The 26,092-nt window shown below is 44.5% G+C and overlaps 2 protein-coding genes across 2 annotated transcripts; one reads left to right on the forward strand and one right to left on the reverse strand.

The window, feature by feature from the left end:
* Positions 1 to 3,741: 3,741 nt before the first annotated feature.
* On the reverse strand, positions 3,742 to 14,880 carry LOC306927303 (5-hydroxytryptamine receptor 3E-like; the record flags this gene model as incomplete). The annotated part of the gene is made up of 7 exons (XM_079507012.1): positions 3,742 to 4,052; positions 4,212 to 4,400; positions 5,027 to 5,237; positions 12,684 to 12,844; positions 13,248 to 13,417; positions 14,027 to 14,133; positions 14,824 to 14,880. 7 exons carry the CDS (start codon positions 14,878 to 14,880, stop codon positions 3,742 to 3,744), a joined length of 1,206 nt encoding a protein of 401 aa, XP_079363138.1.
* A 104-nt stretch (positions 14,881 to 14,984) lies between these two features.
* On the forward strand, positions 14,985 to 20,585 carry LOC306927305 (GTPase IMAP family member 9-like; the record flags this gene model as incomplete). Its single annotated transcript, XM_079507014.1, has 3 exons — positions 14,985 to 15,006; positions 19,211 to 20,120; positions 20,531 to 20,585. The coding sequence occupies 3 exons, from the start codon at positions 14,985 to 14,987 to the stop codon at positions 20,583 to 20,585; spliced, it is 987 nt and encodes a 328-aa protein (XP_079363140.1).
* Between the last annotated feature and the right edge of the window lie 5,507 nt (positions 20,586 to 26,092).

Here is a 26,092-nt window from a genome sequence, read left to right on the forward strand (position 1 = left end):
AGGTAATCCATGCATGTCCGGCAGACAAACTCTTGCTAAACTAAAATAAGCATGGCAGTGCGGCACAGATATACATATAGCCTAGATACGTTGCATAACTTCATAAGCCAAGCGTGACGACCGGAGTAAATCAGGTGGCTTTTTAAATTTGCGTTCTGTTTTACTTGTACGTGTTTGGACAACACTGTTCAGTTGTGGTGGATGGCTGTGGTCAGTCTTTCTGTGTCTGCAGGTGGTGAGAACTACAGTATAACCACAGTGGTGTGTGACTCTCACATGCACCTCTACCCCTTCATGAAATAACACGGGTGAAATCACATGAAAAAAAGTTAACGGGCAATTATGGGCACTAGATTTACCCGTAAACCTCAAGTTTAGCAGTTATATACAGTAATATACGGTAATATGCAGGTGTGATGGTACAATTTGGGAGTTTAGCAGAGTTTGTTGGAAAGTTTAACAGGAGTTTCCTGTAATATACACATCCGTATTCAATGCTTTTTGCGCAGTGAAAAAGAAGAAGAAACCTTTCCACTTTGAGAAGTTTAAACACATATCTGTTCCTTGTTTATTGATTGTTTGTTTTAGAACATTGCAACTCCATTCTGGTCTCAGGCAGAGAGGCGGCTTCTGACCAAAATCCAAGATGGGATCAAATAACACCCATTTGTAACCTCACTAGGCTGTATATTGTTTTGTAGGATTTTACTGATGACTTGAAAGTGTTAAGTGGTATGGTTAGAGTTAGAGTTCTATTGCCTACTGCATACTACTTGCATACTGTACCAGCATTAAAGGTGGTTGCACACCGGCCGCGTTTTTCGGAAAACCGATGGAGAAACGCCGCTAAAAATCCGAATTCGCATCCGATTCGCGCCCGGTGTGTGGAGACCTTTACTGTTGCAAAGTCCAAAATCCAACTGAGAAGTGCTTTTCCGGTGAGAGCTGTCCTGATTTTTAAAAGCTCATATCACTTCTCTAAATGCACTCACTGACTACAGTATAAACTATAGTATACATTATTGTATTTATTTTCTTTTCGCTGTGCATTTTCTTACTTACACATTTTCGTCTCACTGTTCTATCCTACTATATGCGCCATGTCTCTGTGTGCGTACGTGTGTGCTTGTGTGTACGGTTGTAATGCACATAACTCGAGAACCGTTCGCCCCACCGACTTCAAATTTGACACACGTGTTCCACACCCCCGCAGGGAGTGCAGTGCCCGGTATCCAGTCGGCCGGACGCACAGTTCTCCAGAACCACCACAAAAGGTCAGGCTCTGCCAGTGGGCCTAATGAGCCTAAATCCCCTCACTTGTGCAATTTGCCTCAGCCAATTGATTGCCATGGCAACCCCACACCTGCCAATTGATTACTTAACCATTCCACTTTTCAGTTTGCAGCACTCTTCAGACACAGGCAGACAGACAGATACAGACATCTCCATATACAGTATGGGGTGGGCACAAAAGGGCCACAGACATAGTTAAAACGGGTGCTATGACAAATTGACGGGTATTATTAGGTTCCCAAGTTGCATCGTTCTCAAGTAGGCCGGTGGCCGGCGGGCACGTACAGGTCTAGTTCTTTAAAATAGCAGATCAACCTCACATGTTGATCTGTGATGTTGTGAATTTGTAGATTGGCTATTTTGAGGGGCTTCATATCATGTTCTTGTGACTTTCAGCTAATGCAAATTGTTTTCTCCTGTACGTGGTCCCAATTGTCCTGGCTCCCTAGGCTAAATGTAGGCCTAGTTTTTAAATTTGACCCATAACTCTGATGCCTCCCTACAATATAGGCTAGTTGTAGATAGTTCCCACCCATGTTCAACAATGTATTTACAGTACAAATCATTTTTGTGGTACATTTGCATGGGTAGTACCACACATGCAATAGGTTATTTGGTGCTGCATTGGAAACTGTGAATTCTGGGATTAACCCATGCGTCTTTTTATTACTAGCTGGCCTTTGTAAATTTGTAATCAATCTCACACCAACATTTGTTTTCAATCTTATATTGCATTTGTGTTCTTCTGTGAGCTCTTGTGGCTGAAAAGGTATCTTACTTAGGACCACAATGGAAACAATAGTGCCATGGGGGGGCACTTGTTTCACAATCAAGACATCTGAGAACATTGTTAATTTGAGTAGGCTACTCCTGCCTGTCACTCACATGAAAGGAAGGAGCCAAAAGATGCAGAGAAGAGAACACGTGAGATTGTAGGCGAAAAGTCTTTACTGAACAGAACACTCACATGTAGGCCTACAGCTCTCAGAGAAACAGGCAAACAAAATGTATTCCTCAAAATGAGAGAACAAACGAGAGCACAGAGGAACAACACTCCAACATTAACTAACACATGACTGAACACACTGAGACTGAAAGACAATAATCCAAATTGTCTTATTTTAAAGGTGTAGTGAAATGGCTTTTGGGGCAAGTTTCAGCCTCAGACGGCAGGTTTCTGAACCAATCAGAGCGATGCATCCCTCCAGGCTATGGGTCCTATAGGTCCGTCTCATGCACGCACGCACATGCACAGTGGTTTGTTTACAAAGTGACAGAGAGACGGCAGCAAAGCCAGGGGATTTTTTTCTAACCTGTACACAACCTATATCAATATTTTAGCGTGATGATTGAGTTTAAAACGAGTAATACACTGTCTGGATGTCATCTTGAATTGGATTAAAAACGGAGGATTTCTATAATCAGTAGCAAAACGTATTTTTCATTTCACTACACCTTTAATTACCAGAACACTATAACTCAAGCATTTTCAGCTGTGTTTCCCAGGTGGAATCAATCTGTCAATCAACGTCTTGACAGAGAACAGGACAAGGACAGGGATGCTCCTCGACTGTTATCAAGGAACGTTTTAGTGTTACTTGTTTTCCTAGATTCTACAACACAAAGCCCTGGCTCTAATTGTATGGGACTTTGTGTGTCCAATAGTGTTAACTCAAATTCCAGTCAACATAGCCTTCATTTAGTTTTAGTCACATTTTAGTCATCTGAAATCTTTTAGTGTTAGTCTAGTTTTAGTCGACTAAATATCATAAGATTTTAGTCGACTAATTCTACAGTTGCTTTAGTCTAAAATGTATTTTGGCGGACCTTGATGGTGTTGTAATGGCTGATTTTACACTTGCTGAAAATAGCCGATCTACAAGCTCACAACCACAAACCGGAATAGGAAGTAGGCCCTACCCCAAATTCCCTGTGACCAAGGCCATCATAATTTTAGGGCCTACCTAATATAAGCCTTGATGCGGCGTATGAATCCGACACGTTTCTTCAAGTACGTCTTGGAATAGCTTGTGCTAGAAGTTAGCAGTAGCCTACTTAGTGTTTGTATGGAAATCAAGCGCTTCCCTTCCCTAGTTCAGCTACGGAGATGCGGGATCACTGTAATGCACCTGGGATTGATATAAACTGATTTAACTTGGTGTATATTAACGGGAGATTTAGTACGTGGTCAAATCAGAAAACAGCCAATCGGAATCAAGTATTGGGACTAACTGTTTTAGAAAGAGTTATTGCACGATTTAAAGGTTTTTAAACGATTTGCGGTGCAATAACAATAGTCTGCACTTGCCTATATGCAACCACACTAAAGTAAATAGCCAAGTAATAGTCCCTGCTTCATCTCTCTCTCAGCTACAGTAAGCGGCCTCTAGACAGATCTTTTTTGAAGACCCCTGGTCTACAATCATGGGGTCTTGTAACAAACAGTGGTTATCTTGACATATCAGCTGCGTATGCGCTGGCCCAGATATCGATGATGGTGATGAAGCTGACTGATATGAAGATGATGTAGAAGATGAAGAGCAGGCGGTCAATGATGAAACCCACCTGGAGCCACTCCTCAGAGCTCTGGTTCCCTGTCAGCTGCTGCTCCACCTGGAGGCGGATGGCCTGGAGGTCTTTCCCCAGACTCCTCAGCTGCTCCAGGGCCTTATCCTCTGCCTCTGGCCCCTGAGCCTCTGGAGCTTCAGCTTGGTCATCAACCTTGCCCTCCACCGCCACCAGAGGGCAGGCATTCACTTCTAGGAAACACATGACTTGTAAAATAGCCTGGCATTATGGGAGGTGAACTGGGTGTATAAAAAAGCAAAGTTCTGAACTGACATCATCTGGCTTATATACTCAATCCACAATGACATTTCCTGTCATTGTATTGTGAAATGTGGACATTATTCCCATACCTGAGTTAGTTTTTTCTTTGGGCTTTGGAGGAAGGCCTACGAGAGAGCCCAGCATATGTAGGACCAACACCTGGACCCAGCGGGGGACCGGAGTGAGGTTCCAACTGGAGTCACACAGGAGATTGGTGATGAGGATGGTCTCTAGTAGGCTGGCCACCATCAGAGCCAGGCAGAGACAGAAGAACACATCTGGGAAGAGACGGAGAAAAGGGAGAGAAGTAGAGCAGAGTGTTACACCTGACCTTACTGCATCTGGAAGACAACTCAACATACTGTAGCATTGTTCTCATGCAGCTATAGCACATCGCAAGGATTTTCTTCCGAACACACACTCACAGAAAAATAACACAACAACTGTGTGATAAGAGACTACTCAGGGCCCTCAGGGGTCTTCAACAGGGGGTCCAGGACCACTAGTTACTATAGTGGAGACCACCAAATGCTTGTGTGGTGATGGGAACCTTTTTTTTTACATTAACCACTTGGCATCCTAGAATTCCTTTTCTGAGGGGAACGTTATAGCCGGGAAGAGATGATCCACAAGCTCACGACTCCCGCTGCGAGGGGATGTGAGCTTGTGGATGTGTGTCATTTTGTGTCATTTATTCCCACAAATACAGAACAAAGTCCCTTATCACGTCATTTAGTGTCCAAGTGAGGGACAATTCTGTATTTCAAGGGACGGTTGGACACACGCATGCGCGGGCACGCACACACGCACGCACACTCACGCACACGCACACACACACACACACACACACACACACACACACACACACACACACACACACGCGCGCACAGCTTGTTTTACTAACTTATGAGAGGAATGCCGTTTCCAGTGACCGGCAGCAAGTCGTTCATCATGAGCAGGAAGTAGGTGTAGCCCAGGATGAGGGTCATCTTGAAGGAGGAACGGTCGGAGCTCTGAGGAGGAAGCAGGAAGCTGAAGAGGTCCAATGTGATGAGGAAGCAGCTGGGAAGGATGAGGTTCACCACGTAGAGACCAGCCCTGCGCTTCAGCTTGATCTACAGGACAAGAACAAACCATTCCTGGGTTCACTGCTTCCGGGTTCAGGGAATTATTACTAGAGTTGTTCCGATACCAGGGTCGGAAAAGCTGCTGACGATACCGCCAACGCTGGTTGCTGGTATCAATGACCCCTATACTGTAACTCTGAGAGTGTACAAAATGGAACGGGTTCATTTGGTTCCATTTATACACTCTTTCCATTTGGAACCCCTCCCTGTCCTAGATTATTTTTAAATGTCACACTGGTATCGGATCGGTACTCAGTATACGATACCGACTGGGTCCATTTCCCAAAAATATGAACCCCGAAGGCAAATCGTGTTAATTTATTACATACATGTTTTCTAGGGGTATTAAGGTCTGCTGAATCCAAATCTGCTGTATGTATAACTCAAAAATGGCCGCAAGCCCTCAAAATGGACCATTTAAAGATGGCGGCCACCACTGTGCTGAAACATAATAAAACTATATATGTTTGACTAAATAAGGTAGAAAATAGACTGAAATGTCATTTTTTATGTTTTTATATATGGGGAATACATTGACATATTCATATTTAAGATAAATTGTAAAGGAACCACTTTTATATCATTTATATTGTGAAAATTGGCACCAACTGACCATTCAGGACTCAGTTAAAGATCCATTTGGTTACTCTCTATCATTTAGCTGGGGACCACCTGGAACCCCCTCAAGGACCACTGGTGGTCCCTGGACCACTGGTTGAAAACTATCGCTATAGTGTATCCTGAAGTAGGCCTACTAGAATAGGCTGAGACCATATAGGTTGAGTTAATTGTTTTTTAATGCAGCATCAAAAAATGTGTCTGACAGAGTGGTAACCAATTCGGTTTACCATTTCAACAACGAGTCAATTCAAAGTTCTTTACATTAACACATTAAGCATGAACACATTGAGAGGCAGAACACTAGACACATTATAAAAGGACATTTTAGTACTGTTTGAAACATAAGAAAAGAAAAACACATATTAAAAGACAAAATAAGGGGGGAATACAATTACAGTGCCCAATAAATTCCAATAAAACTCAATAAAGGTTAACTGCCGACAAAGGTCTTCAGCAGCATTGCTGTGTCTACCTGTTATTACTTCATAAAAGATAACAAACACTTTCAGTTTCATGATGTGGTGTCCTGAGTCTCCTGACCTCCCACCTCTCGCTGTATCACTCTGAACTGATAGCAGGGTGAAACCTTATCTATATATTGTTTTATCATTTTAATCACATGAATGAAAAGCAGTTTTATTAGTTTCAAAGTTGATCCCAATGTCCCTTTGTAAGTTATCTAGAGTGATAGGATCCATGCGCTGCACAAGGTGCCCTTTTTTCACTTGAGCACCTGCCCCTCAAAATGTCTGTGCACGCCACTGCATCCAGTCCTAGTATTTCAGAAATAACAGACCTCACATCCAGTCCTAGTATTTCAGATATAACAGACCTCACATCCAGTCCTAGTATTTCAGAAATAACAGACCTCACTCTTGGTTATCTGAACTGACTTGTACTGTATATTACACATGGAGAAAATGTGTTATGTTATGATGGATAATTCAAGCAAGTTCCATGCGATTTGGCATAAATTCTTAGAACACATTGCTCAAATACTGATCCCACTTAGCATTTAGTCTGCATGCAGCATCTGTGTGTCCTCCACTTTCCATATGATATATTCTAGTCTCTAGCAGTGTAACTCATTGATTTGAAATCATGCCCTGTTCTCTCTTTTGTTGTTTATGCTTTTTTTCTTTTTTTTTCTCTCTCTCTTTTTATTTTCAATTCCTTTGTCTGTTTTTTTTGCAAAACCTTAATACAAATATTAAATGCTGATGGTATATTCTCCATAGTCTCGTTGTACTATAGAGCAACCAAGGCCCATTCTTTTTTTGGGCAATTGAGCCACCAAAATGTAAGATTTTGTCCACAATTCCATGCTGTATTTGATGTTGGTACCATTAGGAGAGAACAGGAAAGACTGTAGAAATGCTTCTACATTCTCTAATTGTGTAGACTTCTTGTAAATTTAGTAATGCAGATGTTTAACAATAATGTAACTCTTGAGAGCTTAAAATGAAACCAAATTTCGTTTCATTTTATGCTCTCAAGAGTTAAAGATCTAAGGGTCAATTTGGTTACTCTCTATCATTTAGCTGGGGACCACCTGGAACCCCCTCAAGGACCACTGGTATCACTAATATCCCTAATATGTATGGCATGGTGTAGTACAGTTGAGTTTGGGTTTTGCACCCCAGCCTACTGACAGGAAATATGCTGAGCTGTGTATTCTCTTGAAACCACATGGTTTCATGGAAATCATCCACCCACATTTCTTATCTCTTTACACAACTAACAGTAATAAAACAGGGGAGTAAATTATGCCACTCAGTCACACATCATGATGATATCAGATTATCAGATGTAATTGTGAAAGTACAACAGAGGTTAACGTTATGCGACAACATATGAGTTTTACGCAATTTACTCACACTTTATTTGAAATCTGAATATTTAATTGGATTCCCCATATATGAAAACCTAAAAAAAAAAGTTTCTATACCTTTTTTGGTCAAAAAGATGCAATGTAATATATTTCAGTATAGTGGTGGCCACCATCTTTAAATGGTAAATTTTGAGGGCTTAGCATCCATTTTTGTCATGATCTGGCTCTCTGCCTGGCTATTTATCTCTTTCTGTATCTCTCCCTCTGCCCAATTCTCTCTCTCTCTCCATTTCGGCCACTCCCACCTCCCATTGCACCTGGTTTCACTCTCATCAGCCCAGCCCCTTACAAACCTGTGAACACTGCTACAATCAACCCACCACCTATAAGTACTGGACTCATTACACAAACAAACTGTCAGAACATAACTCAATGTCCGGTGCGCTACCTGGTTGTCCCTGAGCTCTCTACGTTTCTGGTTCCTTGCTGTGCCCTAGTGTTTAGCGTTTTTGGACTTTACTGCATGGGTGCCTTTGAAAGGTTTGCATTGTTTGGACTTTGTTTTTGCCTTTGTGTTTTTTGAAGAGTTTCATTTGTTGGCTTTCCTGATTAACTACTGCTAACTTTTGTAAGCCTGACCGTGTTTGATTTAATAAATCCTTATTTGAACGTTCCTCTGCATTTGGGTTCAGTCATTCTGCAAACCGTGACAGTATGTTCTGACCTAAAATGAACCCAGCAGAGCTAAAGCTTTTCCGCCATAAGGTGGTGGACTTTGAACATTTGGTTAGTAGTTTCATGGCCTCTCCCCCTAATCTGCATGCTGAACTCCAAGTGGAGATGTCTATCCAGCAGCAGTGGTTCAAGGAGAGGCCATGGGTCAGCCATTTTGTCCCCCACCTGGATGTGGTGCGGGGAAGGCTTAGGGATTTTGAATCCACCTCAATACCCCGTGCTTACCAGCCTGTTACCCAATCTGTTCAACTTGGAGTGGTGAGCCTGGAATATGCCTGCCCTGTCCCTGATCAGCGAACAACCAAGCCAGTGGATTTATTTTCATATTTTTGCAAAAATGCTAAAATCCCGGTATACTCTGAGCCAGCTCGAGCCCAGGACCCTTATGAAGGGTCTCGCTTGGCCCTCTGTGTGGGGAACCGTGGCCCTGCCAGGAGAAGGCGTGGTCGCCATGGCTCCTTACACCCCCAGCAGTCTTCACTGCCCAGCTCTCCACGGCCCAGCCTGCTCAGCTCTCCACGGCCCAGCCTGCCCAGCTCTCCACGGCCCAGCTCACCACGGCCCAGCCTGCCCAGCTCTCTGCCGCCCAGCTCTCCGCCCCACAGCCTGCCCAGCTCTCCGCCCCACAGCCTGCCCAGCTCTCCGCCGCCCAGCTCTCCGGCCCCCAGCCTGCCCAGCTCTCCACCGCCCAGGCTGCCCAGCACTCCACTGCCTGGCACCCCGCTGGCAGACACCCAGAGCACTCCGCTTCCCAGCATCCACCAGCCCTTCCAGCCTGCTGTCTCCACTGGTGACCTGCCTGCGCCCTCTGCGCACTCACCGGCTTTATCAACCGATGACTTGCCAGAGCCCTTGTTAGTCGTCTCCAGTGGTGACCGGTGTCAGCCCGAGGTCTTGGAAGCTGTGGTCCTGGGTTTTCTGTTGAGCAGCTTCCTTCAGCTGCCAGGAGCATTGGGTGATGGCTCTCCTTCTCCAGGGTGTGCAGTTGCAGCACCCTCCTTGCCTCCAGGGTGTGCAGTTGCAGCACCCTCCTCGCCTCCAGGGTGTGCAGTTGCAGCACCCCCCTCGCCTCCAGGGTGTGCAGTTGCAGCACCCCCCTCGCCTCCAGGGTGTGCAGTTGCAGCACCCCCCTCGCCTCCAGGGTGTGCAGTTGCAGCACCCCCCTCGCCTCCAGGGTGTGCAGTTGCAGCACCCTCCTCGCCTCCAGGGTGTGCAGTTGCAGCACCCCCCTCGCCTCCAGGGTGTGCAGTTGCAGCACCCTCCTCGCCTCCAGGGCGTGCAGCACCCTCCCCGCCTCCTGAGCCTGCAGCACCTCCGGCGTCGCCTCTGCCTGCAGCACCTCCGGCGTCGCCTCTGCCTGCAGCACCTCCGGCCTCGCCTCTGCCTGCAGCACCTCCGGCGTCGCCTCTGCCTGCAGCACCTCCGGCGTCGCCTCTGCCTGCCTCACCTCTGCCTGCAGCACCTCCGGCGTCGCCTCTGCCTGCAGCACCTCCGGCGTCGCCTCCCGAGACTGCAGCACCTCCGGCATCGCCTCCCAAGTTGTCTGCCTCGTCTCGGCCTCCAGGCCGCCCACCCGATGGCGCCCGTTCCGCCACGTCCCGGCCCCCAGGCCGTCCACCCGATGGCGCTCGTTCCGCCATGTCCCGCCCCCCAGGCCGTCCACCCGATGGCGCTCGTTCCACCATGTCCCGCCCCCCAGGCCGTCCACCCGAGGGAGCCCGTTCCACCATGTCCCGCCCCCCAGGCCGTCCACCCGATGGAGCCCATTCTGCCACGTCCCAGCCCCCGGGACGTCCTCCTGAAGTCGCCAGCACTACCCCTGGCCGCCCACCTGAAGTTCCCCTGTACTCTGGTCCTTTGCCTCAGGTTCCCTCCTCCGGGCCCCCTCCACCCACCCTGCTCGTTCCTGGTCAAGGTCGTTGGGCGTCTAGTATCCGCCTTTTGAGGGGAGGGTACTGTCATGATCTGGCTCTCTGCCTGGCTATTTATCTCTTTCTGTATCTCTCCCTCTGCCCAATTCTCTCTCTCTCTCCATTTCGGCCACTCCCACCTCCCATTGCACCTGGTTTCACTCTCATCAGCCCAGCCCCTTACAAACCTGTGAACACTGCTACAATCAACCCACCACCTATAAGTACTGGACTCATTACACAAACAAACTGTCAGAACATAACTCAATGTCCGGTGCGCTACCTGGTTGTCCCTGAGCTCTCTACGTTTCTGGTTCCTTGCTGTGCCCTAGTGTTTAGCGTTTTTGGACTTTACTGCATGGGTGCCTTTGAAAGGTTTGCATTGTTTGGACTTTGTTTTTGCCTTTGTGTTTTTTGAAGAGTTTCATTTGTTGGCTTTCCTGATTAACTACTGCTAACTTTTGTAAGCCTGACCGTGTTTGATTTAATAAATCCTTATTTGAACGTTCCTCTGCATTTGGGTTCAGTCATTCTGCAAACCGTGACAATTTTTGAGTTATACATACAGCAGATTTGGATTCAGCAGCCCTTAATACCCATAGAAAACATGTATGTAATAAATTAACACGATTTGCCTTCAGCACTTTAAATAAGCACATTTTCTGAAATCAAGCCTAGTCGAAGCAGTATCGGGAAAGAAAGAAATCAATCGGTACATCTGTAATTATTACTACAAATCATAATATCTGCTATCAGTATATTTCTTAGATTATGTATAAAATTTAAAGCGCTCAGGTGGCACAGTGGCTGTCCAGTGCCCACCACTGCGGAGGTTGTGGGTTCAAATCCACCACCGGCTTTGTCGAGCGTCTATCTACACAAACACAAGTGAGCCTCCCACCTACACCCCCCCCCCCCCCCCCCCCCCCCAAGTCCAACGCCACTCGAGACCACGAGCTCTACTGTAGAGTATTCGCAGCCAGGGCCTCCCTTTGAGGTCTGTGGAGCCCCCTTCCACCCTGCCTCCGCCTGTATCACGGATATCAAAAGCCATTCATTAAATTTACCCGGTTGTAATTGCCATGCTTCTTTGGGGCCATGAATGGTCCCGAAGGAGCATCCTTACTCCGACAACACAGCCCCTTTCTCCGCCGCATTAACAGGACATCTGTCACTCACCAGTTCATCCTCCGCGCAGAGCACGTCCCCGTTCGCCACAACCTGATCGCTGATTCCCTCCCCTGCCTGTCGTTTCAGAAATGTTGGCGGCTAGCCCCGTATGCGGATCCTCACTCCACGCCAGTTCCTCCATTTTCTGCAACGATATTCACTTAAACCCTCATCTCCGACACCTCACCCTCCAAGCCCAACACCACATCCTCAACGGATACTCACACGGAACCATCTCAACCTATACCTCACCGCCTGGAACGCCTTCAAGCGCTTCCACTCCATCACCATTCCACCCACCGTCATCCACCACGCCAGTCTACCTGAGCTGCCTAAACTTCTTTTTCAAACTCATCCATGGATCCCCAAGCCCAACCATCACTCACCCTCACATCATCAAAAATGAATTGCATTTTTATAGCGCTTTTCCAAGTGCTGAAAGCACTTTACAATGGTTCATTCAATCATACATTGGTAGGTGAAGCGGCGAACAGTCGACACCAGCGTCCTCACTTGCCACATTCACACACCAATGGTGGGAAGCTAACACCGACCAACTCATTGGAGGCAATGTAGGGTTCAGTGTCTTGCCCAAGGACACTTAGACATGTGTACAGGAGAAGCCGGGATTTGAACCGCCGACCCAGGGATCATTGGACGACCTGCTCTACCTCCTGAGCCATCATGCTACTCCGAGGTTTCCAATACAGGGTTGCCACCCACTCACCTCTGACACACTCCTCAAGTGTCTAGTTACTGTCCGCTCAGGGTCGACCTCACCCTCGAAAGCATGTTCCTGCTCGCTTTCTTCGGGTTCCTACGCTGCTCCGAATTCACGTCTTCCTCCTCCCGTTACTCACGGCCCTCCTAAGGTTCGCCCTCCATCGTCTGCCAGTTCCTCACTCATCTCTCTGCAGTCAGCTCTTTTTGGGGGCAGTATCGGAGCTGATACGACCGCTCCCCGAGCAAGCATCGATGACGTCAGCTCCCAAGACTACTCCCCACCCTGAGTCTCACGGTCTCACCCTACAGAGTTCCCCATTCAATACTCATCCATCCCTTTTTGTTCAATAAAAACCGTAAACTTTAAGCAGAAGGTATGGTCTCTTACTAGTGAATGACTACATTGGGGAAAACAATAAAGATTACAAATTACAAATTACTTACATGGAATGCAAGCTCATCGACGTCTCCAATATAAGTAGGCAGGGTATATTTAGTGGATGTGATGTCCATCAGCTCCCACTCTCCCATGGTTGTCATCACCTCTTTGGAACGCTCCAGAATGTCCTCCACTCGATCCCCAAGTTTCATTCTCACCTCACTATCTGAGAGCAGAAGAGGGACCAAATGAGAGATTAGGAAGGAAATAAGAAGAAAAGGGTCAATTAAAATGTGTTCCTGTCTGGCTAGAATCCGCCTATCTCCGTATTTTAACCTTTTGTGTTTTAAACGCCCTACTTGACTCCCTATACTTGACCTACTTGAGCGTCACACAAAAGTGGCAGATCTACAAGCTCACAATGATTTGCCTCACTTTTGATGCTGAAATGAAGTCCTGAATAATCATTGTGTTGGACATAGCTGTATACATTAATAATTAATATATGTCAATTATTCATTATTATCCAGTATTCTAAATACATGTGAGGGAACAACCAACAGCTCATTTGTATTGTAATAATTTGGGTATTGAGGAGGAGCCCTTCTTGAGGAAGTGTTGCACCTCACCAAGGTACATGAAGGAGTTGAAGGTGAGAGTGCAGTTCTGGACATCAAAGGGGAAGGTGTAGATGTCAAGGTTGCATGAGCTGACTACCCTCATGGGCAGCAGGTCTTTCATGTGGCCGTTATGATAGGCGGTCACGTAGGGGACAGACGGGGCGTTATTCTCATCCATGCTGCAAGACAGGAACAAAGCAGAACAGCAGGTTCATCACTGCTGAGTGTAGACTGGTTTCATACAGCAGCTCTAGAATGACCTTTTTGTAAAGTATTTTATAGTCATTCCTCATGTTTGAACCATAACATTAGCCAGACTGATCACGTGGGTTCACTGGCCAATCATCTCAGCCTATACTCTCAACTGACTCTGACCCTGTTTACATAATATTACAAGTTGCGATACCCACAACTTGCGTATTGGCCGATGCAGAATACTTATCCAATACCAACACGTAATAAGAAATATAATAATAATAAAATCTAGGAATAAATAACAACACATTCATAGTGCAGCCCTAAGTTAAGTAAAATAATAATGTAAATAGTACAGTAAAGGTCCTTGCATACTGGGTGCACATAAAAAAACCAAAACAAAACAGCAGTGTGCACTGTGCAGACCTTAAGAGTATAAAACAGTATTGCAAATAATGCTTCATTAACTGAAGCATTAAAAACAAAACAAAATGGGGTCAGTATCTGCAGCTTTTCTGATACTGGTGTCGGTATCTGAACAACTCTATATACTTGTGAAGAGAAAATCATGTAGTACATGTAATAGAACTCACAATTCGTTGATCACTACATCTGGTACCCAAAACCTTTTTCTGGGTAGGACAATGCTGTCGGCGCCGCACTGGACCGGGTCCCAGCTGAAGAACTCATTCTCCCAATACTAGAACAACATACCGGTGTAATTTAATATCGTGCTGTACACAAAGCAGGCCTGCAGTGGGTTAAATGGATTCAAGTCATAGACAATGCAGAATATTTGTACCGTCATTACATGAGTTTTGGACTGTTGATCTGTCAGAATGTAGAACACAGTGAAATACCGTAAATTAAGTCACGTCAAATAGTGGTCAGCCACAACTTCCCACAAGTAATTGTTTGTATTGTTTAAGATAATTTACTCACAAAAAGGAGCCAGAGGTATGTAGTCACAAGCTGAGCTTTTTCATCCTGTTTTTATTTTTTATAAAAAAGAAAATAATAGGAATTAAGACATATTTCTTACAAGGAACAAATATTTTATGGAAATTAAACATCAGTGTGTCACTTTCAGATGTACCTGTAGCTTATGTATCACAATTTAATGAAAGACAGAACAAACATCGACATTATTGACAGCTAGGTGAAATAAAAGTCCAGACTTGAACTAAATGAAATGCTATAAAGAAACCCTCTCTCGGGCCCCTTTTCCACTGAAATAACTTTGGTTTTAGTCTTTAATTAGGTCTTTAATTAGGTGGGGAAAAATATGTGGAAAAGGGGCCTATATGTGTCTGGAGTGAATGGTCCACACTGACTGTAATAATTACGTTGTGGAGAACAGAATGTTCACTGATCCTACAAGAGGACGTACCACACCGAGGATACCGTACAAGGTGAAGATTGTTGTGACATCGGTGATCGTGGACATGTTCAGGACGGGCCGTATGGCCCTCAGGTTGAAGACCTGTTCCAGAGCCTCCAGGAGAGCAGGGGGATCCGGACGCGTACAGTTCAATACAATGTTGGCATCGCATGGAACTGTGGGACGACTCTGGTCAGGGTCATGCTGTGGTTATTTGTTCTCTTACAGACTTTAAGTGAACTCATTAAGCACCCGATTAAACCCTGTATACCTTGTACAATGAAGAGTGAATATAGCCACTATACAAGCTCACAACATGGTGAATTGGAACACAATGTGAGCTTACTTTAATATGTTAAATTATTATCAGGGGCATATAGGAAGCCTGGGGTGCCAACATTGGCACATAGCAGGGTGATCACTGGAAAGTGTGAGAGAGGATTTTCTTTTAAAATAAAATAAAATAAAATAAAAAAGGCAAGTAAATCAAGTCCTCTCACATCTCTACGCAATTTACATTCTGCACGCAATATTACATTCATTAAAACTGAACTCTTTGACTGGGATCGATGGGAGTCTGGCAGATAGGTAGCCTGAGGAACCACTCCCCTTGAAATCACATTGCAGGACTGAAATGTTTTCAAAGGGGGAGTGGTTAACCTGGCTAGAAGATAGGTGGGGATAGAGTCAAATCCTGAAAATATTTCAAAAGTAGATATTATATATTTTTCATGTGCAGTGACATACTTCTTAATGTTGTTATGGCACAGACTATGAAGCAAATAAAAACATGGCACTTCATGTCAAAAAGGTTGCTGACCCCAAAACATTTCACTGCTTGTACTTGTAGTTAGTGACAAATGAAACCACTTTGATTCTTGATTCTTGTAGATATGCTATTTTCTGAACATCTTGAATGTTCATACAGAATTATAAATCCCACGGGTGGATGGTGGATGCTGGGGGACAACAAAAATGAAGCCTAAATATTAAAAGACGACTCCTTACCTTTCATGACACTGATGGTAATGATGCACAAAATCACAAAGGGCTGGACTGGTGGCTGGAGCAGCTAAAATTGACATTACCAATGTTAAGTAATACAATTAAAATTAGCAGTTAAATATGACAGAACTAGAAGTGTTTATCACAATCAGAGCTTAATCCATTTTTTGTCTTACAACTAACATACTGTCACACGAGTATAATAATGCACCATGAAATCATCATTTACCTGCGGTTTAGAATTCTTGTCAGCCATCAAACTGATTTCCAGTTCTGTGTTTTCAACGCTGTCAGAGTGTAATGGTTCCTTCAGTTTCCAAATGGCTGCAGATCACAGATTCATTTATAACCAATGCAACGGTATTTTACATAAACAATCAATCTGGATTGATGTGCGGGGACTGTGGATGCGGAAATGAGCTTCTAGCTAAATCACAGCACGTATATACATGATTTAATTCATGTTCATGAATGCTCATTAATCTACATTGTCCTGTCCAAATAAATGAAATAACGTAAAGTAATAGCACAAGTTGCCGAGAAAATGAATGGATCATATAGATTCAATGTCTTCATATATGGATCAAAGATTCAGAGAGACATTATTGCAGTGTTGATTCTAAAACTATGCAGAAGGATATAATCTGATACTTACAAACTCTTGCTAATCCAAATTAACCTTGTGCCATCAACCTTAATCCTAAATAAGCTATAGTGACACAGGCAGCATAAACTAAGCCAAGCGTGACTTGGATATAAAACCATCAGCAAATCAGGTGGCTTTTTTTTTCTGTTCTGTTTTACCTGTACGTGCTTGGACAAGACTGCTCAGTTGTGGTGGATGGCTTTGGCAAGTGTGTGTGTGTGTGTGTGTGTTTGTGTGTGTGTGTGTGTGTGTGTGTGTGTGTGTGTGTGTGTGTGTGTGTGTGTGTGTGTGTGTGTGTGTGTGTGTGTGTGTGTGTGTGTGTGTGTGTGTGTGTGTGTGTGTGTGTGTGTGTGTGTGTGAGTGTGTGTGTATGTGTGCGACTGTGCATGCGTGCAAATAGCAGGGGTGAAATCTGCTGTGATGGGAGAAGTACTCAAGTGTTTTACTTAAGCATCAATTACGGAATTACGGAATTACGGAAACATGAAAAAGTACTAAAGTGACGTGAAAATGTACTTAAAGTACCAAAATGATTATGCAGAAGGTCCAGTTTCACAAGTTTTAAAACGTATACAAATCCTTTAAAAGTTCACAACGCATCGCTTGCATCCTGAGCTTGTAGATCGGTTATTTTCAAATTGCCAAAGTATTATATAGTATTACAAAGTAATTATAGTGTAGTAAAAGTACAATAGTTGCCTCTGAGATGTAGTTGAAGTAAAAGTAATTAAAGCATTGACATTTGGAAGCACTCCAGTAAAGTCAAAAAATCACACTCGTGTTAAGTGAGGAGTGCTCTTATTACCCAGGGGGCAAACCACCCTTTTTTTAGGAAACCTGCATTTGTCATAACATACAAAGTTGTCCACCAGAAATATCTATGACCCCATAGGATCACAACCTATATGGACAACTCGGTCAATTTTGTTGCGAAAGTCCAATATGGCTGCCCCCAATATTAGCCCCTATTAGTTATAATGGGGGTGAATAGGGCAAAATTTTAAACTGAGAGATATTTCCACGAAACTTCTCAGGTTGATCAATGATATGAATACGAAAAAAAATTGAAAAATAAAACCCTGTTATCTGGTCAGCAATGTGCAAAGAGTATAGCCCAGAGTATGACCCAGTATGACCCAGAACAAACGAATACTTTCACTTTCAGCTTGTATTTATTGCATTGGATCCGTTTCTGAGAAATGGTGAAGTTGTGTGTGTGTGTGTGTGTGTGTGTGTGTGTGTGTGTGTGTGTGTGTGTGTGTGTGTGTGTGTGTGTGTGTGTGTGCGTGCGTGCGTGCGTGCGTGCGTGCGTGCGTGCGTGCGTGCGTGCGTGCGATTGTCCTTATCTCGCCCCACCATGCATGCCAGTTCTGTGGGGTGGCCCCACCCTGTACGATATAAATGTTATATTTCTCAATTTCTGGTTCCTGAAATCGAGTCCAGATGTGCTTGAATCTTAATAATAACCACTTTAATGAATTCCTTGGTTCCAAATTAGATTTGAACGTTTTCTTGTAGTTTGGAGCTGTTTTTGGCTGAGGAAGAAATGCCACTTGACATTTTTCAGCCTCATGGTGGCTCTATTGTCCATATGCAGACCGCGTCACGGTGGTAACTAGGTGCAATTTCCCATTGACAGCCCATACATCCAAACTGAAAAGTCCTATCTGATTGTATTAAACAATGTCAAACTCGGCAACATTGCAGCTTTACGAAAATCTTGAAATATCCTCTTTCTATCTGCAAAGTGTTTGTTTCATAAAAATCCACCGTAGACATTTTATGAGCTAATTCTTGTCAAGAAATACCTTGCAGCTGATTATCTGTTAAGCGTCAGAGTTTGGAAGCGCTTGTTATCAGTAAAGCAAACGCAGGGCCGGCGTTCAGTGACTTTGACGAGCACTTCCAACACTCCAAAACAGACACAAACACAAACGCTTTGCGGATAGATTAGATTAGATTAGATTCTATTTATTGTCACTGCACATAGTATACAAATACTTTGACAATGAAATGAGAACGAGGATAATTCAAGCTTTTCGTACAGCTGCAATGTTGGTTTCATGTTGTTTAATACAATTAGATTTCTTTACCGTCTTTACGTCTTTACCTATAACTGCACCGATCTGCATACAACTTTGTATGCAGACCCCTTAGAGGCCAAGGAAAAACGTCTGGCCTGCCTTTTTCACCTTTTTTTCGCCTTTTAGAGCGCCACCAGGAGGCCGACTTATATAACGACTTATATAACTTATAACACTTGTTTTCCTTTGTGATCCTGTCATAATAGAGCGTCGCAGTCCCGCCCCCTTTCATGATGACGCCAGGCCCAGGAAATGAATCCCAATGCATTTTTCCCATAGACATTTCAAAACGTATTTATTTAAAGACCTTTTAAGCGTTGTACGAAGCCAACTCGAGTCGTGACAAATCATGACAACACACACAATATTTTGGACCAAACAAATAATTACAAAGAAGAAAAACAAAAAAAAAAGTGTTGTAACCTGCCGTTTTTTTCTACTTTCTAATTATTTGTTTGGCCCGAAAGATTGTGTTTGTTGTCATGATTTGTCACGACAAGAGTTGGCTTTGTCCGCGGCGTAAACGTCTTTAAATAAATACTTTCTGAAAAGTCTATGAGGAAAATGAACGGGGATTTCTTTTCCGGGTCTCTCGAGGGGGCGGGACTGCGACGCTCTATAATATCCTCTACCTACAACACACTATCATTTGTGTCAGCAGCTGGATCCGAAGTGCGTATCGTGCTGCTGGGTAAGACCGGCGTGGGCAAGAGTGCCTCCGCGAACACCATCCTGGGAAGTGAGGAGTTTGTCGAGGAAGCCTCGCCTGAATCGGTGACCCGGCAGGCCAGTAGATCTGAAAGCAAAGTGTCAGGAAGAAAGGTGGTGGTGGTCGACACGCCTGGGCTCTTCGACACGTCGCTGACCAACGAGCAGCTGAAGGAGGAGATCGTGAGGTGCGTGTACCTGACCGTGCCCGGTCCCCACGTCTTCCTGCTGGTGATCAGGCTGGGAACGAGGTTCACCGAAGAGGAGCGGATGACCATGAGGTGGATTCAGGAGAACTTCTCCAAGCTGGCGTTAAAGTACTCATTGGTTCTGTTCACCGGTGAAGACGCCATCGACATACCCGTGGAGGATTATATAGAGAAAAGCCCAGCACTTAAGCAGCTGGTTAGCGAGTGTGAGGGAAGGTACCATGCTTTTGAGAACAGAAAGAAAGAGCGGACACAGGTGACCCGTCTGCTAGCCAAGATTGACAGGATGGTAGTGGCCAACGGTGGACAGCATTACACAGATCAGATGAGAAGGATCCAAGAGGAGGCAGAGAGAAAGAGGAGGGAGGAAGAGATGAAACAGCAGGAAGAGGAAAGCAAAAGGCAGGAGGTACAGAGGCAGAGAGAGGAGGCCATGAGAATGGAGTGGGAGAGACAAGAGAGCCAGAGGCGTGAGGAGGACAGGAGGAGGTTTGAGGACGAAAGCAGACAGAAAGCAGAGGAGGAGAGGAAGAGGAGAGAGGCGGACAAGATGGAGTTCGAGAGGAGGAGAGAGGAGGACAGAGCGAGGTCCGATGAACAAGACAGGAAGAGACGCGAAGAGGACAGACAGAGTAGAGAGGAGGAGAAGAGGGAGTGGGAGAGGAGACGAGGGGAAGAAAAGAGAGAGGAGGAGAGGAAACGAGAGGAAGACAGGAAGAGACACGAGGAACAAGATAGGAAGAGAAGGGAGGAGGAAGAGAAGAAAAGGCAAGAGGAGAAGGAGAGGGAGTCAAACAACAACCCGCTGGCTTTTTTGGGGAAGGTGGTGATGACGGTTCCAGCTTTAGTAGGTGGTGCAGCAGTCGGGCTGGTTAAGGCAGTGGTGGATGTTCCTGTGGGCATGGTCAAAAGTGCCGTGGAATACGGAGATGATCGTGATAGGAGACAGAGAATAAAGGGATCTGATCTTCCAGAGGTTCTTGTAGGCATAGCGGGAGCAGAAATAAAGGGAGGCGTGGTGGAGGTAGCGAAGGCTCCACTAAAAGTCTTCTCTGGTGCGACAGATATGGTTACTTCTCTTTGGAAGAGCTAATCCATCTACTGACCCCAACCACATAGTGGGCCTTCATACAGTAGATACATAACTATACAGAACCAAGAATACAGTATAATAAGACTACTTAGAATAATGTTTCCATGAGAGCTTTTCCATGTCCACACATGTTAACTGCACACTGTTTATCGCCACTAATCAAAGTAATTGTGTGAAAATGCAGTGAAATTGTATTTTATGTGATGACCTATCTTGCCCTAGCCCCTTAGATAGCACTTCATGTAGACTTAGATAGCATTTTATACAGACTTATAGCATGTTACGTAGACAGCACTAGAATTGCATTTTATGTTGTAATAGCAGTTTTTTATATTTACGTTATTGTGCTCGTTTTAATTTGAGTTCAGATTAGTGCATATTAGTTACATACAGTTACATTTCTTATCTTGTGTCTTTTATTTTTTGCTAAATATATATTTTCCTTTCCGTCTGCCTGTGAGAAATGTTTGTTGACATTCTAATAACCTGACGCGATACTAATTTGCACACTTAAATGATTGACGTTTGGAGGATTCACCTCATTCCCCTGCTAACGCTAGTATGAACTGTTGGTAATTCCTTTAGCCAAAGTTTGCAGCGATGGCTGCGATGCTGACTTGACTCAGAGTAAGCTACTGCCTCCAACCCATTCTGGGCGGGAACCCCTTTTGGTGTTTTAACCCTGCATTTAGGCCTGACGTCGAAATAAAAAAGAAAGTCTTCTGAAAGAATATATATTCAAAGATTTGTGCCGCATTTTCACGTTTTTTCAAAAATAGCAGACCTACAAGCTCGTAGCGCGCCACTCGGTGGCGCGCTATGAGCTTGTAGATCTGCTATTTTTCAATAGCTAAAGTATAACATAATGCTTAGTTAAAACACCAAAAGGGGTTCCCGTCCAGAATGGCTTAAAGAGCTAAAACACAATAATTTCACTCTCTTACAATTTTATAATGGGATAGAAAACAGCAATTGTTTGGAGTAGGCTTCATTATTTACAAAGACAGTTTGATGTTGTTGTCACTTTAAATAAAACAATAAATAAAAGTTCATACTGTTCTCCTTTTACTAGATCCATTAGAATAAGAAATAAAAGTGCATGTGTCTGTTCTCCTTTATTACTGTAGATCCGTTAGAATAACATTGTATTATAGCGTGGGGTGAGGGAGGGAGTTGCGCAGGCATGAACTGTGAAGCACATGCCACCAAGGACCATGCACATTACAATGTGCTATCAGAGGTCATGTCTTCCTAGTCCTACAGTTGGGTGGGCCGATGACCCGCCACCATTCTTCTGCTAGCTGGGTAGTCGGTAGTCAATTGACTACCGAACCATATAGGAAGGTGTGGGTACATCCTATATTAGATTTGGGAGGTGGTGCGGAGTGGAGTCATGCCCCAAATTTCCACTGCTATGTTTTCACACATCATAGTTCGGGAGCCGGGGGGGTGAACGGTTTTTTCTCAACTGATATTTGTAGCTTGAGGTCACCTTTAATAGTTTAATGCCCGAAACATTAACAAATACCCGGGTATTTGTTAATGTTTTTATGGTATTTAATGTAAAATACTTGGTCTAAATGCATCAAATTTGCTTTCTACCGTGTTTATGAATGTGGATATGCAGATTATATTTGATTTATGATTAATTCATTATTAATTAATGCATATTAACTCAATCATGCTCGAAATCCCCAACATCCCATAAAAGATATCTTTTGAGATCTAAATGCATAAAAGTTTCTTTCTAGAGTGTTTATCCATGAATGTGGATATGTACATTTGATTTCAGAATAGAGCATTTTTATAGATATTAACCCCTCCATGCTTAAAACAGCTACATTTCATAAAATACAATAATCAATGCAAATGCAACACATTTGCATTGCAAAATAAAGGCTTATTTGGAAGTGGCCATGTCCACCACATCTCCTTTCCTATGAATTAACTCTTTCAGGCCTATAGTGAGCATTCTACACCAAAACATCAACAGAACATTATCATTATGTCTGTGGCAAATGGTTTTCACTCTCACAGACACACTTACAATTTAAAAATGTCATCTGGGGCAGGTTTGTAATCTTCAGGTAGATTGGGAGGGCTCAGTGGCCTGGATAGATCTTTCTTTTTCCATCCAAACTTCTCTGGGTCCCATGCTGGTGGACTTGGCTTTCTGAATTTGCATTCCATCCTCAATGAACATGGCAGTTAAGACTGGTGCCAGACTGCCAGCTCATTATGTGAGGGCATCCTCCACAATATGAACATCACGTCACTATAGACAGGAGTACGATGACCCTTGAATAGATAGAATTCAGGTCATACACTGTGGACTGGAGTGTATCATTTGAATGGTTTGGCTGTTGTTGCCACCATATTCACTTTAGATGGGATGGTCTAAAATACCGTTGACCAGGTCTTTTCAAAATCTTGTAAGATTGTGTCCCCACTTTTTACAGCATTGTCTACTTTGACAACTAGTGTGTCTATCTACCCACTGATACTGTTCACAATACTCTTCCCTGGTCTCCAACCGGATCTGCCGGGTACTATGCAGAGAACAGACCCGCAGGTCTCACAAAAAAACAAGACGATAAATATACCCTCAATCCTTGGCTCAGAGTATTCCACGGTGGCTCAGTGGTTCAGGCAGTCGCTTACAGTGCCACGACATGCTGGTTCGCGAATGAGGATAAATCCAAATAAATCACTCTTTACCTTTTAGTCAAAAGTCAAGACAAGGACTAAGGACTAAGGATAAATCAAAATAAATCACACTTTACCTTTTTGTCAACTAAATGTACAATTGAAATGTATTTAAGACCTGACTCAGCGTCCGAGTTACGTCCCGATAGGCAGAGAATAGTATCAGTAGCCCCTAGTTTCCATGGGCTGGCAATAGTTGGAAATGACACGTCCACCAGGGGGAAACCTTGACCAGGCTATGGTGAGTATGCCAGTATGGCCACTATGTGTGTACTATGTTGGCAACAGTGCTCCGTTCACGTTTGTCTATTATATTAGTGCTGTCTGCCGTGATACCTGGCTTAATATGGTCAATACTGAATCAGTCTAAAATATGCTTTGGCATTGGCATTGTTTATTTATTTATTTCCGGGGGGAATGAATGAATGAATGAATGAATGAATGAATGAATGAATGAATGAATGAATAAATATATATATAAATAAATAATCAATCAATCATATTTCCGGGGGCATTTCTCTCCAGGTGAGGACAATGCCATCCAGTCAACCAAATATGGATGTCAGAAGATCAGGCATCATCTCGTATGTATTACTTCTACTACTACTACTACACACACACACCTCACATTGGTTACAAACTCCACGCCCTCTCGTTAATGACTCCGCCTCTCGTAATGTCAGGCCATGCCTCTCATTATCTTAGGCCACGCCTACTCGTTATGTAACCATATGCAAATTTCATGGGCGTCGTTTATGCGAATTAGTGGGCGTCGTCCCTCCTTTGTGGGCGGTTCCGGCTACTTTGTGGGAGTGGTTTATGCAAATTTGATGGTCGTGGTTTCAACTACTATGTGGGCGTGGTTTATGCAAATTAGTGGGCGGCGCCACGCCTGCTTTGTGGGCATGGTTTATGCAAATTAGTGGGCGGTGTGGTTTCAACTACTTTGTGGGAGTGGCTTATGCAAATGAAGGGGTGTGATATGCAAATGCAGGGGCGTGGTTCCGGCCACTTTGTGGGTGTGGCTTATGCAAATTTGATGACGTGGTTTTGACTACTTTGTGGGCGTGGTTTATGCAAATTAATGGCCGTTGTCCCGCCTGTTTTGTGGGCGTTGTTTCGACTACTTTGTGGGAGTGGTTTATGCAAATGAAGGGGTGTGGTATGCAAATGAAGGGGAGTGGTTTCGGTTACTTTGTGGGAGTGACGTGGTATGCAAATGAAGGGGCGTGGTTCCGGCTAATTTGTGGGAGTTGCTTATGCAAATGAAGGGGTGTGGTATGCAAATGAAGGGGAGTGGTATGCAAATGAAGGGCCTGTTTCGGCTACTTTGTGGGACTGGCTTATGCAAATCAAGGGCGTGGTATGCAAATGAAGGGGAGTGGTATGCAAATGAAGGGCGTGTTTCGGCTACTTTGTGGGATTGGCTTATGCAAATGAAGGCGCGTGGTATGCAAATGAAGGGCGTGTTTTGGCTACTTTGTGGGATTGGCTTATGTAAATGAAGGGTCGTGGTATGCAAATGAAGGGGCGTGGTATGCAAATGAAGGGGAGTGGTATGCAAATGAAGGGCCTGTTTCGGCTACTTTGTGGGATTGGTTTATGCAAATGAAGGGGCGTGGTGTGCAAATGAAGGGCGTGTTTCGGCTACTTTGTTGGATTGGCTTATGCAAATTAAGGGGCGTGGTATGCAAATGAAGTAGCCGAAACACGCCCCTTCATTTACATAAGCCACTCCCGCAAAGTATCCGTAACCACAGCCTTCATTTGCATAAACCACGCCCACAAAGTAGCCAGAACCACACCCCTTCATTAGCATAAACCACTCCCACAAAGTAGGCGGGGCGACACACTAATTTGCATAAGCGACGCCCACTAATTCGCGGCAGTAGCCCTGCACGAATGCCTGGAAATGTGCGACTTTGATGCGAAGGTTGCAGAACAAATCCGAGACCATCACCGCGGCCGGGTCGCGGCCCCGATCGCAGCCGTATAGGTTTCGGGCCAAACGGACATAAGGTCGCGGCGGTAGCCCCAAACGAACGCCTACAAATTGCCGACTTTGACGCGCGACAACACGCCACCGATAAAACATCACGGTCCGACGTTCGGATATGTCGGAGAGCGAGCCGAGACGAACGGTTCGGTGTCTCGGACGTACGCCTCCGACAGTCGTACAAAACGTCCTTCACTTTGGCTCTGTGCGTGCAGACACCTCATAGACCCATAGGGCCTCATTCACAACGGCGTTTACGCTCATAACGTTACGTAACGTGAGCGGACAGGCATTTACGTGGATTCCCACATTACGTGGGAATTCATGAAGTTGAACGTGAACTTGACGGTGACGTTGTTTGGTCGGAAACTCCGCTATAAGCTGCGCCACCTCAGAGGGTCGTGTACTGCTTGCGTAGATTTATTCAGAAGGCTTTAGTCTTCATGCTGACTCAATTAAAAGTCCCCAAACCTCAGATAAAATATGTAGGCATGTGTCAACATTGGTCAGCACATAAAAAAAATGATAGCTTATATAAAAGCCAAGTATCACTTGTATGCCTAAATGCAAGCATTCTAGAGGCAGGTTAGCCTAGAGTCCCATACAGAAACTGCCCCTGCAAGCCCGACACCTTTTTATTTATTTATTAGGATATTTCTAGCATGCGCGATTGCGCTGCTCACTTGACAGCTTTCTACTCGCAGTGCAACGCGTTGTGAGCTTGTAGATCGGCTCTCGCGGACTCGCGCTGCATGTTAAAAAACAAACTCACAATTATTATAAGAACATACACTTATCTGCATTCTGCACTGTACGAATCCAACGTTGTTT

This window comes from Electrona antarctica, assembly GCF_951216825.1.
Source record: "Electrona antarctica genome assembly, chromosome: 7".
In the NCBI taxonomy this organism is placed as follows: Eukaryota; Metazoa; Chordata; class Actinopteri; order Myctophiformes; family Myctophidae; genus Electrona; species Electrona antarctica.